Here is a 15,425-nt window from a genome sequence, read left to right as displayed (position 1 = left end):
TTACCCGATTGGGAGTTTGTTTCGTTACTTTTGCTTTGCTTCTCTGCAATATTTTGAACACTTTTTGTTTGGAGAAACCACTCAGACGCTGTTTAATCCAATACAGAGCTGTGGCATTGGAACAAATGGCATTCGGGGCTCATTCCTGTCCTGGTGTACGTCTCATGTTGTCACATAACATTAAATCTGTCATAAATTTATCAATTACTAATTTTATAAAGTTCTGTCTTAACTTTGCTCTTAACAACAACGTTCCTATCTAAATCCTCATTATAATTCCCACCCATCCCCATGTTCAGTTAAATACATAAAACACTCAATAGTGGTTTTGTTCCCATCGGAAAATCTTATCTATCGAATCTCAATTATCCTCATTATAATCACAATTACAATCCAAACCCAAAAATGCAGGATGAAAATCCAACAGGTGGAGCACTGATTCCTGATGCAAACTCTCCATGTGTGATAAATTTCCTTTGATTGCATGTTACAGTGAAAACTATTGTAATATATTGCTGTTGAAAAGTGAACATATACGCACCATGAGTATGAGGCTGTATATAATGTTCCAGGCGGGTGTGTGGGAAGTCTGCTGCTGGAGTTTAAACGCTGCCTCTCCAGGCTAAAAGTGGACAGTGTGGCTATTGAAGCCCAAAAGCTTTCAAATGCTGTGTAGGATGGGCGCTTGCCTTTGTAACACGCTGCGTAGCCCACAGCTAACAGCTATAGCTAACACTGTATGCTTGTGTGCATGTGGAAGGTCAACTCGCAGCTTCTCCACAGAGCATCTAGTCAGAGTCTAACAGTCTCAAAATTACACACGCTAACTTCTCCATTTTCTTATTCATTTGTATATTCAATGATGTCACACATCACCAGGGAGAATTCAAGGAGGCATCCAAAATAGATGCCTGAGCCACCTCTTCCGGCTTCTCTCAATGCAAAAGAACATCCCTCCTAGACTAAGCTTCTCGTCCTATGGCTATAAAACAGACAAGAGAACTTGAGTCATAGGGACTCGAACTCGTGTTGATTAAAGTTGCAAATTTGACGACTCAAATTGGATTTAAGGAAAAATACCACTGATTCAGACTTGACTTGTTTGGGCAGGGAGGAGCCAGGACTCGAGACTTGGCTCGGGAGGCAATGAATCTTGTGACTCGAAATAACGGGACTCATGCAATTGTCTGCTATAAGAGAAACAGAAGGTGTGGAGGAAATGCAATACAGCTGCATGTATCTGTGATTTCTTTCTCTCGTTGACGACCCACAGATTATGACCCGAGATTAAGGTTAGAATGCAGATGGACCACTGTCTTTGATGTTTTCCAAAAGCATGTTTCTTGAGTTTGTCATGCATGTTTTTTATGTTTACGGTCACATATCTCTTTGGTTCAATGTTTTGGGTGTTTAAAAGAATGTATACATTGTTTGTGGAAAATTTCAAAATGCTTTTGTGTACACAAAAGTACATTCACTTAAGAAATATGCATGCTCGGCTTGTTAAATAATTAATTGTCATTGATGTTTCCGTAGTAAACTGTATGTCTTTGATGTTTACAAAATGCAAGTGTGTTGGGTGTGTTGAAGGCTAAATTTGAATGTTTATAAAAACCTACGAATCTGCTTGATGCATAAAAACATTTTTTTATATTATGTTTTGAAGTTTATAAAATATTAAATCATGAAACTATTTTGCTTTACTCTGAGTTGTCTTTGATGTTAACAGAGGCATATAGCTTATTAGTAATGAAAATGCTCAACTCTTAAGAGAAATATAAAACACGAGCCTGTTAGTTGTGTGCAAGCCAGTGGGACACATCAACGCCAAGCAACACAAAAGCGACGAAAACAAAAAGCGCAGCACCCGCTAGCCATGAGCATGCGCCGTCATGTGTAGCACAATGCAAGCAGAGAACATACAAAGTGTGTGCAGTGTAGTGCAGCGTAATGTAGAGTTGCTGCAGGCCAGCCAGGCAGAGCTCGCCATGCACACTGCACCGGACTGCACGCCGTTCTGTGCATGCATCTTAATCATGTGACTACAATGGCAACCAATGGCAGGGAAAGAAGCAGAAGGAGCTGTCCAATTCAGCACCACCAGGAGGCAGCAGGTAATATATGAAGATGACCATGGATGGGGCCAAAAATTGGTACATAAAGTATAAATTTGTCTATTTTGGTAACTTGATTTTTCTGTTTTGGTACTTTCCATAACAATATGGAACAGCACAAAAATAAGAAGGAATGACAAGTACTTTGTGTTTGGTACGACAATAGGAGAATACCACAAATTATACAGTGTGGGCCACCAACAATATTTAATTTTGTAATGGAGTGAAACTTGATGCGGCATCGAACAACAAAGTAGTCACATGGTGCGTCATTGTTTATAGGATGCAATGGAGAGAAAATAAACGTTTAATCATGAAGGCTCATTATTTGTAGCCATTTTAGTCATTTCGATTGTAGGCTAATATAGCTAATATAGAACATACAGCATATGTTGCCTTCATTAAAAAACTTGTATAAGACTTTTAATTTTCTGCAGCTCCTGACGTATTTGTTTTTTGTTTGTTTATTTGGTCCAATATGGCTCTTTCAACATTTTGGGTTGCCAACCCCTGCCCTACGCTGTCCAGAAGAAGAAGATTTTTAAAAAAGCTTTATTCCAAATGCCTTGTTTACAGGACTTGCCTCAAAGTAACTATAAAAGATGTGCACGTCCTCTTCCATATTTGGATCTTCAAGTAGAATTAATTCTTCTGAATGTGACAAAATGCTCATACACACTTCCACTTGGTAATGTTGACTGGAACATTTCCAGTTATTTAAGTACAACATAACTACAATTGTTATATATAGGAATTAAGAATGTGTTCGGCATTTCTGTCAAAGTGAGACAGAAATGAGTGAACAGGCTATCAGCGATGGGTTCATACAGGTGCACAAAAAACTCAGTGTAAATAAATGAAGGGCATTATTGCATTAACGTACAGTAATATTATTCCCATTCTATTCATTTATTTATTTTTTATAGTTTAAGTGGACATCGTCATCAGATCCGGCGAAACCTTGCAATTTTCTTAGCATTGATATTTCGGCTTTTAATTGTATGTAATTATGCTCTGTGGGCTATACGAATGCGGCTTGTGTCACAGAGCGTACGCAGTCAATCACCATTTAATCTTTGATGAGTTCAGGCCCACAGAAGCCGGCGGCATTTCTGAGTGTTTTCGATAAATGGCTGTTTCATTGCATAGGAGAGTTTGAAGTTGCACTTACTGATGTAGCGCCAAACTGTATTTACTAAAATTTTGGAAGTGCTCCTGAACCCACCCACCCACCTACCTGTTCCCAATTAGCCTGTGAGATGTACCGAACAGGTGTTGGATGAACATTTCTTATACCACCTGTTCAAGCTTCTTTGGAACCTGTAGCAGGCATAAAATTCTATAAATTAAATACAAAAAAATAAACTATCAATTTGAACATTAAATATTTGGTCCAGAGTGTCTTTAATTCAATGTACAATATACTTATATATATACATATATAAGTGTATATATATATATATATGTAATTATTATTTTAACACTAAATCCCAAATTAATTAGGATTGCGATTGTACATATTTCTGTTTGGATACAGAGGGGCAAAATTGTGTACAATAGATTACTGTATATTGTATTTCATTATGGTTTGTATCCTAAAATTCTAGTAAATGTCAACGTAGATGCGTTTACTTGTTGAAGAGGACATTATTATTTATGAACAGCCAACCTCTTCCTCCTCTTCCTCTCTGCTTGTGTCGATTTTTTTTTTCCATCCTCAGCTTCTAAGCATCCTCCTCCTCCTCCTCCTCCTCCACCTCCTCCTCGCCTCTTCTTCTCCTCTCAGCTCCGGCGAGAAGACGGGCGAGAAAGCCGCGGATTGGCGTGTCGTTCGAGCGAGATTAAAAGGGGGAAAAAAGAGGGGATAAATCATCAAGCTAGAGAGAAATTTATGCGGAAGCATTTCACCGGGACGCGCCGTCGCGCAGTGAACGACTGAGGAGCTCCTGGATGCGGCAAGGCTCACGCGTCTTCCCGCAAAGCCCCCAGCACCTCCGCGTCCATCACCACCCCGTCGCCTTGTCCACCTCCACCGCCGCCTTCGCGCTCCGTCGGCCGGCTGCATGAGCGCAGATGCCCGGCCTGCTCTCCGCCTGGATGCGCCCCTTCAGGAGTCCGCATGGAAACCGGGGACCAAAATTTTAGGAGGAAGGCCAAACAACTAAGCAGGCTGCGCGTTGATCTCCGTCTTCTTCAGCGTCTCCTTTTCTTGGATGGATTATTTTGACATGTTGTGAGGGGCGTCCATGGTGGGCTTCTTTTCAAAATGGCAGTTATACACACAAAGGGTTCCCTGAAATATTTTATTTAAGGTGCTTGTTTGTTTGTTTGTTTTGTGTGTGTGTTTTTTTTTTCATTTTGGGAGATGTCAGAAGTGACAACCGAGTGAGCAGTCATAGCCAGATGTCGAGTTGGCCGTTTTCCAGAATCGTATGTCAGTCCATGTGCAAGCTCGTTAAGTTTCTACAGTGTGTGTGTGTTTCTCTGTATGCGTGTGTGTGCTAGATTAGCATTGACTAGCATCTAAAAAAGAAGTCCCAATCCCATTTTGGGGGTTCAGCCTTCAGAGGGCTTCCAAAGTAGGACTCCCTCCTGTGGGATCAACTTTTGTAGGTCGCTCACTTGTTCCACTTTGGCGTCTCTTTGACCGCCTCCTCACATCTCCCCAGTCCCCATCCCCTTTTTAAGGGTCCCTCTTATTTCTTACCTGGTCAGCGACCCCCCACCCAAAACCAACCATACGATTTCCCCCGAGCTCCCCTAATTCCCCCGCCCCCCCTGCGGCCCCCCGCTACCGCCGCCCCCCCACCGCTGCTGCCCACCCCCCCTTTTCCGAGCTGGCGTGGCGACGCAAACTCACAAATATTTACTTCCTGTACGTGAAGAGGAAAGGGGGCCCCCCCTTCGTGGAATGCGGCAACATGGGCGTTTTTGACCGCGGGGTTCAGATGCTGCTGACCACGGTGGGGGCCTTCGCCGCCTTTAGCCTCATGACCATCGCCGTGGGCACGGACTACTGGCTATACTCTCGCGGCGTCTGCAAGATCAAGAGCAACAACGAGAACGAAACCAGTAAGAAGAACGAGGAGGTGATGACGCACTCAGGCCTCTGGAGGACCTGCTGCCTGGAAGGTGAGACTGTCGGTCAATCGGTGTGGCCAATAACTGGGTATACACACTAATTATTGGTTGCTGACAAAATAACATACATTTAGGCCTTGGAAAAACAGACCTAAGTACATTTTATCATTCAAGTTATGAACATTTTTAAAGTTTCAGTGGGCCTAACGTACAAAGTTTGAGTAGTATCAAAGAAAATTTAAGGTCGAGGCTCTGCAAACATGAAAGACAATTTATATACATTGCAGACAATTAGGAAGCTTCTAAATATCAAAGACAATTTAAAGTCTTCAGCAGGCCAGTTTAGTAATGTAATGGGTCCAAAAATATCAAAGACAAGAATGCTTGATACCTCACTTGCAGTGGATCTTATTATATTGTGTTCTGAATGCATTAAGCGTACAATAGCTGCTATAGTCAAAACAGGATTGTGCTTTTGTAGCCATTTTTGGAGGCTGTTTTATCTGAATTTGTTTCCAGTCAAAAGTTAGCCACATTCTATGATGTCAGGTGATCAAAGTGACATGAAACCTGCTGGCACAGCTTTTTCATATTTCCCCTCGCACCATCGTCTCTGCTCCCTGCATGTTTCTGGAATGTTTTTAAAGTGACATCCTTGCCGGGAACACCGCGGAGAGATGAGAGGGAAGAACCGGGGTGAGCTGTTTGAGGAAACGATAGAAAAGAGATTACCCCCTGCACCTTATCCTCCAGGCATGCTGCGCTATCTTTAAAAGGCAGGGTAAATTCATATACAATTTTTGATTCTTCCATGTGCTGAACATACAAGTTTTGTAAACATCAAAGACCATTTCAACTTCTCAATGCACCTAGCATCGCGTCAGTTTTTGCTAACATCAAATCATCATTTCTTGCAAATGTTTCCGATTGTGCGATAATATGTTACCTTTGTATTTGTACTTCATTTCTGCATTTTGGTAGACAGCAAATAAGTCTTCAATACACCTATATTTTTCTGAACATCAAACATAATTTACTGATTAGCGCTGTCACGAGGAGGCGGCATGGGCATGGAGGACCCAAATGCAGGGAAAGGGTAAAGCGTGGCAAGGTGGTGATCAACTCAAAAAAATGTTTCAATGATCGTAACAAACAATAACACCAAGTACAAACAAAAAGAGTGGGAATTAAAAAGGCAAGGTTCCAACTGAAATCAGGATTTCTAACAAAAACTGTGGATCATAACTTCAAAACAGAGAGTTCGGACAGGATATCGACATAGGGTATACACTTAGAATGGAAATGACCGAACAAGAACAGACAGGACATGAGGAACTTAAATACAGACATGGGGTAACAAGACAATGAGACACAGGTGGTTAATACAAGAGGCAGCAAATTGGTCAAGATACAAGGATCAGGCCACAACAGTTAAAATCAATGCATAATCACATGGACAAGAAACACCAGGGCACAAACTGACAATCACATGGACAAGAAACACCAGGGCACAAACTGAAAGGAACTTATCTCAAGCCATGACAAGAGCGCCTTTTTTCAACCATTGAAGACAAATCAATGTCACATGCACTTTTTGTATACATCAGGACAATAGAGTATTAAATCCACATCAAGTATTTTGTAAATATCAAAGTCAATTTTGGTACATTTTTATAAACATAAAGGAAAATTAGGTTGAGTCACTGACCCCGATCCAAAAAAGCTATAGCCTGAGCGCGTAACAGAGAATGCCGCTTAGAATGCCGCTTAGACTCCACCTCCTAAAAATCTGGAACTGGACTAACTGGTGAATTTTGAACTGTAGGGCTTCACTCCACACACATGTTGTGTCATCAAAGACAAGGCACATTTACCAACACGAATTCAACTTAACACATTATTAATTGTCATACACTGGTGTTAATTCAGTAGCCCGAGAACCATCATTTCGGATTGTCCCGCCTCGGTGGCCCAGCTGCTATGTCTGACGGACCATTCCTTCATAGATCTGTCCCCCACCCATTGTGTGGTTCCAAGGCGGCCAGCACGGAAGCCTCGGGGGCTTGCAGGCTGTAACAGGTGGAGCTCAGCGGGCTCTAAGTGCCGCTATTAATCTCCATCACGCTGCCGCCCTGTGTGTGACAGCAGATATGTTTCTGGGAATGAGACGTGAGCGTGTGTGTCTGTGTGTTCATCATTCTTCTTACAGAGGACATCTGAAGCCAGTGAACCTCACAAGGTTAAACTCTTTTTAAGCTGTGGAGACACCACAATGTCTTTTATGTGTTCTTTCTTTCTTTTGTTACTAAACACCTTCAGCATTTTATTGCAGTCAGACAGACTATACCAACTGACCTATACAATTTGCATTTGGATGTTTTGGGGTAGTTGTGATAAGTTGTAAATTAGTATTCACAAGGATGATATATGTATATTGCTGTGTTGTGTGAATGGTTGGACCCATAAAGCAGTAGCAGAATGTGCTGGAATGTTGGGGGGAAAGACAAAAAACAAACGTAACAAATAAAACTAAACAAATGAAGCTACCTAGCGGGTAACAACGACAAACAAATAGGGTGGAAGGCAAAGAGACCAAAGCACCATCACAAAGTACCAAAACATGAAAGTACAAATGAGAAAAACATTGCAACAAAGTCCCCTAGTCAGGGGTCAGAACATGTACACCAAGTACAAGGGGACCCAGCAACAACATGAACGGGATATATTGCAATGAAAACCAAAAGTAACGATCCTGCATCAAGCAAGTTTGCTCGCTTGTCTTAAAAGGACAGACTCCTTTGCCAAAAACTTGTTATTACTTCATCACTTGTTATTTTTCTGATATGTAAAAGTGGAGGAAAATAAATTTTAAAATCATGCTGAAAGGTACATACAGGTTTTGGAGAAACATGCTGCCATCCAAGCAGCATCTGTTTCATGGACATCCCTGCCCATTTCAGTACAGAACCATATTCAGCATGTGTTAAAACAGGGTGTCTTTGTAAAAAAAAAAAAAAAGAGTGCGGGTACTAGACTGGCCTGCCAGCAGTCCAGACCGGTTTCCTATTGAAAATGTGTGGCGCATTATGGAGCTTAAAATACGACAATGGAGGCCCCGGACTGTTGAACAGCTGAAGCTGCGCATCAGGCAAGAATAGGAAAGGATATAAAGCTTTAACAATGTCCTCGGTTCCCAAATATTTACCAAATGCTGTTAAAAGAAAAGGTGATGTAACACAGTGGTAACCATGACCCTGGTCTAGCTTTTTTAAAACGTGTTGCCGACTTAAAATTAATTCAAGTTTAATTCAGTAAGGATTATTTGCTGAAAACGATCAATTTTTATAGCTTCAACATTAAATACTTTGTAGTGTATTTATTTTAACATAGTTTGAAAATGACTTTCAAATCATTGTACAGAATTTTTCTTTATTTTTAATTCAATGTCCCAACATCATTCGACTTGGAATTGTAAGCATTGTCTTTTCCTTTAAAGTTTGTTTGTTAGGCTACTCCTTGGTTTATAAGAATTTAATGGCAACACTGAATGAACTGTAGCATTTTTAATACAGAGATGGGACTGAGATGTTTTGTCTTTTTTTAATTCTCAACACAAAATTTTAAAAATCCAAATTCAAAGAGGATACCAAGGATGAACTAATGAGTCGTACCAAGCTTGATTCATGGATAGGAGGTGCCTGAGGACAGCTTGAATTCCTCACCCACCTTCAATATGCATTCTCCTGCATATTTTACCCAAAACCAAGCCAGGAAGTGTATGAAGCATCTGTGTAGCATCACGGTGATGTCACCTGATGCTTGCAGTTGCTTCACGTGGCAGAGTGGGGTGTGTGTGTGCGTCTGTTTGTGTGTTTTTCTGGCACCTTCACGCGCCCTCTTTAACGCTTGGCGGGAAGGTGCTGACAGGCCGCCTGCGCCGTCATCCCGCAGCCAAAGGGAGTGACCTCTGTGTGTGTCTGCTTGTGTGTATATGCTTTCAGTACTCTACCCGGACGCACAAAAAAGCAATTCTGTCATTCTATCTTCATAACAATCTGTCGTCGTTCTCAGGTATCATGCGTTATTACTTTCTAATATAGTATAAAGATGCTCAAAAAAAAGAAGCTGTACTACAAATATTGGTGCAAAAATATCCATCATCATATTTAGAGTTACTCTGCTGTTGCCCTCCCCCAATAATGAGGATGTAAATAAGAAGTAGTGTGCACACACGTTGATGGGGACGATGTAAGCTACATGAGTCACAAATGTGTGTGGGGGTGGGGGGGTGTACCTGTGTATGTAATATGAGACATTAGCTCATCGATTGCCAATGATGCATTCAGTAGGGAGGACAAAACATCAAATGGCACACACGTAAACATACACGCACATTTAAAGTTTAAGAAATATCAATACATGTATTTCATTACATCCTAGTGTAATGATATCAGTTTAAAATCAGAAAATTAAATAACCATGATTATAACAAAATGAGGATCCAAAAAAAAAAAAAAACTATGATAGCAAAGAGAAGACCCAAATTAAAAATGACAATTGCAGTGACCAATTACTGTCAGCTCTCCAAGTTTTAATGGTTTGGACGTCCATTACAAGCAATGGCACCCAACGAGCAAATCTATAGCCCCCTGAACGTCAGCATGTGTGCAGTACATGTATATTGGATATCTAAAGGCACAAATCATTGGGTTGTGTGTGTTAATGTGTGTATTTTGTAAGTTTCTTTCACAGCCATATGCAAATTCAGCTATTTTAGTGATGAAATCAGGTAGCATGGTGGATTACTGGTTAGCATGGCACCCCCCTGAGATTAAGGGTTCAATCTGGGCCTCTAGCTTTCTGTGTGGAGTTTGCATGTTGTCCCAATGCCTGCGTGGGTATTATCTTGGAATTTTGGTTACCTCCCACATCCTAAATGTACAGTATACATCGTGGCCTGACTGAATTCCAAATTATGTGTACAGTAGATATAGTAGATAGACATCTATATGTGCCCTGCAATTGGCTGGCAGTCAGTTTACGGTTTACTCTGTGTCTTGTCTATAGTCAGTGGGGAAGCTCCAGCACTATTGTAACCTTAATGAGGATAAGCAGAATGGATAATGAATAATGATAAAATCATGAATATTATTGGATTAAAAATGAACACAGACTTGGGACCTAAAATGGAAAATAATGTTATAGATTCATTATTGGTGAGTAGAGGTTCAGCATACCCTGCCTGCAAATCTCTCATTAATAGACAAGTTTCCGAGTAACTCCCGCTTTACTTCCTTCCGTTTTCATTTTTTTTACCATTAACTTCAGTGGCACTGGAGTGGCGTCACTCACTAAAAACTAAAAACATTCACTGAAAAAACACGATTTGGAAATACCGCATCCTTCTGCCATCTCGACATGGGAAGACAACATAAATAAGTGGCCGCGGGTGGCCACAAGTAAAATATTATCGGATTTCATTGACTCTATGGCAGTTAATGGAAAAAGCATCAGGAAGCTCCGAGGCATTCCAGTACCTGCACAGCCACAAAGTTGGACGTGTCCTCATACATGAAGATGGGAATTTTATTTTCATGAAGGCGGATGTGGAACCAAGCCAGTGCCTCAATGCTCTGTACCACAAACCATGGGTCCTGGTTTGCAGGCTGCAGGCTGTACATGTATCGCGGGTCCCGGGCGTTGGTGTAGTAATGCTGCGGCTGTGTTATGGAAGGTATGTGCTCCAAAAATACAAAACCTAAAATCTGACGCATTAAACAACTTGTTGCCTTTGCTATTGATATTACAATGATGATTGTAATTATAAAGTTTAGTCATTTTTACTACAACTACTGCTGCTAGCCTGTTGCTAATCAGTACGTGTAGGATGGCACTGCATAAATGCAAGTGTTACAAGTTTTTTGTTCGTTTGTTTACAGGTGGAAAACGTTGTTATGCAAGGGAAGATAAGTCGATGTGCCTCACAGTGACACTTAACTGTACTTTGATGGACATATATCGAGACTACGTCGTCCTACCCGGGGGCGGCCTAGAGGCTTGGGATGGCAGCGGTGGCTCGCCTCGTGGCAGACCGTCAGCTCGATCCCGAGATCCAACTATGAGCTTTTTAACTGCATCAACTTTAAGATACGCTATTGGAGCTGGAATTACAGATGAAAGCAGGAGAAAGCCCGTCTAGAGGCCCTAATGTCGTTGAAAGTTTGGCGAGGCTCCGGAGCTCTGGTGTCTAATATCACCTTCTCGTATGCTGTTTTTCCAATAATTTTATAAATTGTGATTTATTGACCTGTTTTGCACATGCACCAATCGTTTTATATAAAACAAGAACTGGAATCATGTCCAAATGTTTCATTGCGATCAATATCTGCAATAAAAAAGAATGACACGCTATTTTTGTTTATGTGTAGATACCTTGTAGTATTTCCTTGTAACAGCAAAATCCGTGTCAGCCCTTCTGCATTCGGCAAATGTAATATAATATTTAATTTCACCTCATTTTGGTCACTCAAGCGGCTGGCGTATCAATCTATACCTCACGTCAACACAGGCTGACAGGTTGTTATGATTTTGTCCACGAATGATCAACAAAGTGATAAGAACAATGATCCAATCTCATCTACGTCTCATCTCCATCGTGCTGAATCCATTTTTCGAAGATTTCGTGGGTTCCTCAGGCTTGATTTCGCTGTTTTAACTTTGTCAACACACTGCTAACTTCAACCGCAACTCATTAGGTTTTTTCTAAACCGGAAGTTCAAGGCAGACATTGTCCAAGATGGCGCTGCCCATATTTCGCTCAGGAAACTTCCAAGGTTCCAGCAGGGGCACCACCACAATCACTATGACAACAGAGCTTAGTGAAGCGCAAAAAAAGAGCACCAACACTGACTAAAATCTTGTGAAGGTATATTCTCATCGAATAAAGAGTGAGAGCAAAGAGGAAAATGGCGAGAGGGAAAATATGTATAAATATTAGAAACAAAATCATCCAATTGTAAACAAATGTTAAAATAAGGATCATACCTTAAAGGGTTGCCATAGTGCCACAAACACTGGCAATAGTTTATCGTGCTAGACTAAAACAAAAAAAAGTGTGCATATAAAAAAGAACCAGCCACTCCACAATCCCCAACCCTAAAATAGACTGAGTATTAATTGTAGGCTTGTTTCGTGGCAACTTGGCACTAAATGCGTTAGTAGACAGCCGCCATCTTAAAGCAGTAGACTTTTTAGGACGGCTCTGTTGTAGAGAACCTTCCTAGCAAACCTAAGTAACTTTTTATCTAAAATACTTCTAAATCGGCAAAATCTTGACTTGAATCTATCTTTAAATGATGAAACAGTTTTAAAACTTTCATATGTCGAAAGTAGAGAGAAGGGAACAAATGCAATAATGGGAGCAATTTTAACAACTTTTAACAGTTGATTCAGGGTAAAGGGTAAATTAGGATAAAGAATTGGGCTCGGGCCAATTGTACCAAAAACCTTCACAAAAACTTCACATAGTGTGGCCAATGTTTTTTTTTTTTTTTTTTTTTTTTTTTTTTTTTTGAGGGAAAAAAAAAAAAAGTAATTATCACCAATTACTTTGCCAAGTAACTAATTACTCTTACATTCAGGTAATTGAGTTACTAACGCAATTACTTTTTGGGAGAAGTAATTTGTAACTATAATTAATTACTTTTTTTCAGTAAGATTAACAACACTGGTGGCAAGGTTTTGCAGAGATTAGAAAGTCCATATTTTCTTTTGGAAATCAAGGTTTTTTCCCCAATAGAAGCCAATTAAACTTTAGCCACTTCATCTGTTGTTTTCAATATTGACTCATTTAAATAGCTTAGGACCACATGTTTTGATACTCTTGATCCCACAGTGTTTCTGAAGTGCGAATCCAAACGATGACTTAGTCTGTTAACTGAAAATGGAATTGATGAATGTTCACTTAATTTCCCACTATATTCATGTCAGGTTCAGTGACCTTATGGTGTTTGTTGTATGATGGTGGCTTTGAATAAGACTTTGGGCAGATGACTTAATGCAGGTGTTTGCCTTTACAATGTTAGGATGTTGAAGCATGTGAAATTTCCGATTCTTAGATTATTCGCGATTCGGCCATGGAAGATTCGAGAACGATTCACAAACATCCAAATTACGATTATTGAATTATACCAGGTTAAGCGGAAATAAAACACAGTCAGCGCGGTCTTCAGGACGCAATGAGGAACGGACCGAGAGTAAATATCATGTTCAACTCATGCCGCTAGATTAAAAAAATAATAATAATAATACCTGACTGCGGCCATCAGCCGCTACAAACAGCGCCCAGTTGCTAGTTGCTACAAACATACGGCAACATACGGCTATGGTAGATATCACATATACTGTATCTAGAACTAGATGTGAAATGACAGACGACGGCCGTGTTAGATCATATACCAAGAACTAGATGCGAAATGACAGACTTTCCCGCACTAGTAAACAGGCGCCATCTTAAAGCAGTAGACTTCTCTAGAAGGCTCTGTTGTAGCGAACCTAATTACTTTTTAGTAGGGCTGTCAAACAATTAAAATTTTTAATCGAGTTAATCAAAACTTAAAAATTAATTAATCGTAATTCATCGCAATGCAAATCATCTTTAAAATATGCCATATTTTTCTGTAAATTATTGTTGGAATAGAAAGATAAGACACAAAACGGATATATACATTCAACATACTGTACATAGGTACTGTATTTGTTTATTATAACAATAAATCAACAAGATGGCATCAACATTCTGTTAAAGCGATCCATGGATAGAAAGACTTGTAGTCTTTAAAAGATAAATGTTAGAACAAGTTATAGAAATTTCATATTAAAACCCCTCTTAATGTTTTCGTTTTAATAAAATTTGTAAAAATTTCAATCAAAAAATAAACTAGTAGCTCGCAATTGTTGATGTCAATAATTACACAATTCTCATGGTGCTGAAACTCATAAATCATTCGCACCCAAGCGCCAGCAGAGGGCGACAAAACTCCAAAAAACACAAGAGACCAGTGCACATGACACTGTGCTGTCATTTTAATCTGTTTGAGTGGGGCATGTGCGTTAATTGCGTCAAATATTTTAACTTGATTAATTTAAAAATTTAATTATCACCCGTTAACGCGATAATTTTGACAGCCCTACTTTTTATCTGAAAAAATAAACCAAATTGGAAAAATCTTGGCTTGAATCTATCTTTAAATGATGAAACAGTTTTAAAACTTTCACGTCGAAAATAGACAGAAGGCAAATTATGGAATAACGGGAGCAATTTTAACAACTTTAACGGTTGATTCACAACATTAAATCAATTGAATGTAGTTTAAAGCTGCCGATACAGAATGAGGACTTGAGTATTTGATGTGCTTGTGTTAATGTGAGTGCGTAATGATGATTTCTACTGGATGTGTGTGGCTCTAAACATTACATTTCAATGCACTAAATTTTGAAATGTGGAGTGTAGGGAAGTCATGTATTTCCAGCACACTTTTTATGTAGATAATATGTAGATTTGTAGGATTTTGAAAGGGACATTCAAAAGGCACTGAGTGATATTACCAAAAAAAGGATTGCTGTTACATAGAAGACAGTTGATTTTTTTTTTCTACTAAAAATACATAATGTTAGCTTGTAAATGAAAAATTTACCGTCATTATGCGGCCCAATCATATTTTAAAATCACACTGAAAAAAATGCCCCATGCTTAACTAAAAATTCAGGTCAAACTAATAATGAAAAGTTTTTTAAAAAGTTAGAATCTTTGCGACAATAAAATAAATAGTGACCATTCAACTCGAAAATAACAATATTATTGATCGATGCTAAAACAGCTGAAAAAAATACAATCAAACTGAATTACCAAGAAATTAAAAGTAGCTGTCTAAAAGCAAAATTGACATATCATAAATATTGTAAATAAAATAAAATAAGCTTTAATTCATTGCAATGAATGTATGGACATATCAAAACATGAATAGGTTCTAAAATATAATTGAATGAAAATTAAAGATGCTTACAAAAAGCAATTTGAAAAATAAAAGAGTGGAATATAATGTTCAAAAAACAAAATAGCATTAAAGATGAATATAATTGATCAAAGTTTAAAAAAAAAAAAAAAAAAAAAGGATGAAACTGATGACCTTTCCAACTGTTCAATTTGTTACCAACTTTTTGTGTTCCTGC

General features: G+C 39.3%; 1 protein-coding gene and 1 long non-coding RNA gene across 2 annotated transcripts in view; one reads left to right on the top strand and one right to left on the bottom strand.

The window, feature by feature from the left end:
• Positions 1–1,990: 1,990 nt before the first annotated feature.
• Positions 1,991–15,425, top strand: part of LOC130920174 (voltage-dependent calcium channel gamma-2 subunit) — a 79,999-nt gene continuing 66,564 nt past the window's right edge. The window contains exons 1-2 of the mRNA XM_057843153.1: positions 1,991–2,114; positions 3,836–5,246. Of these exons, the coding sequence (XP_057699136.1) occupies positions 5,036–5,246 (211 nt within the window). The 5' untranslated portion in view covers positions 1,991–2,114; positions 3,836–5,035. The remainder of the gene's footprint in view (positions 2,115–3,835; positions 5,247–15,425) is intronic.
• Positions 5,537–7,055, bottom strand: LOC130920175 (uncharacterized). Its single transcript, XR_009064119.1, has 3 exons — positions 6,904–7,055; positions 6,142–6,210; positions 5,537–5,896 (listed from the first exon to the last, which is right to left on the bottom strand). It is a non-coding gene; the product is annotated as an uncharacterized LOC130920175 (long non-coding RNA).

The sequence above is a fragment of the Corythoichthys intestinalis genome, chromosome 8 (genome assembly GCF_030265065.1).
Source record: "Corythoichthys intestinalis isolate RoL2023-P3 chromosome 8, ASM3026506v1, whole genome shotgun sequence".
Classification (NCBI taxonomy): domain Eukaryota; kingdom Metazoa; phylum Chordata; class Actinopteri; order Syngnathiformes; family Syngnathidae; genus Corythoichthys; species Corythoichthys intestinalis.
The sequence above is the reverse complement of the archived record's forward strand: the minus strand, read 5'-3'. Positions and strand labels throughout refer to the sequence as shown.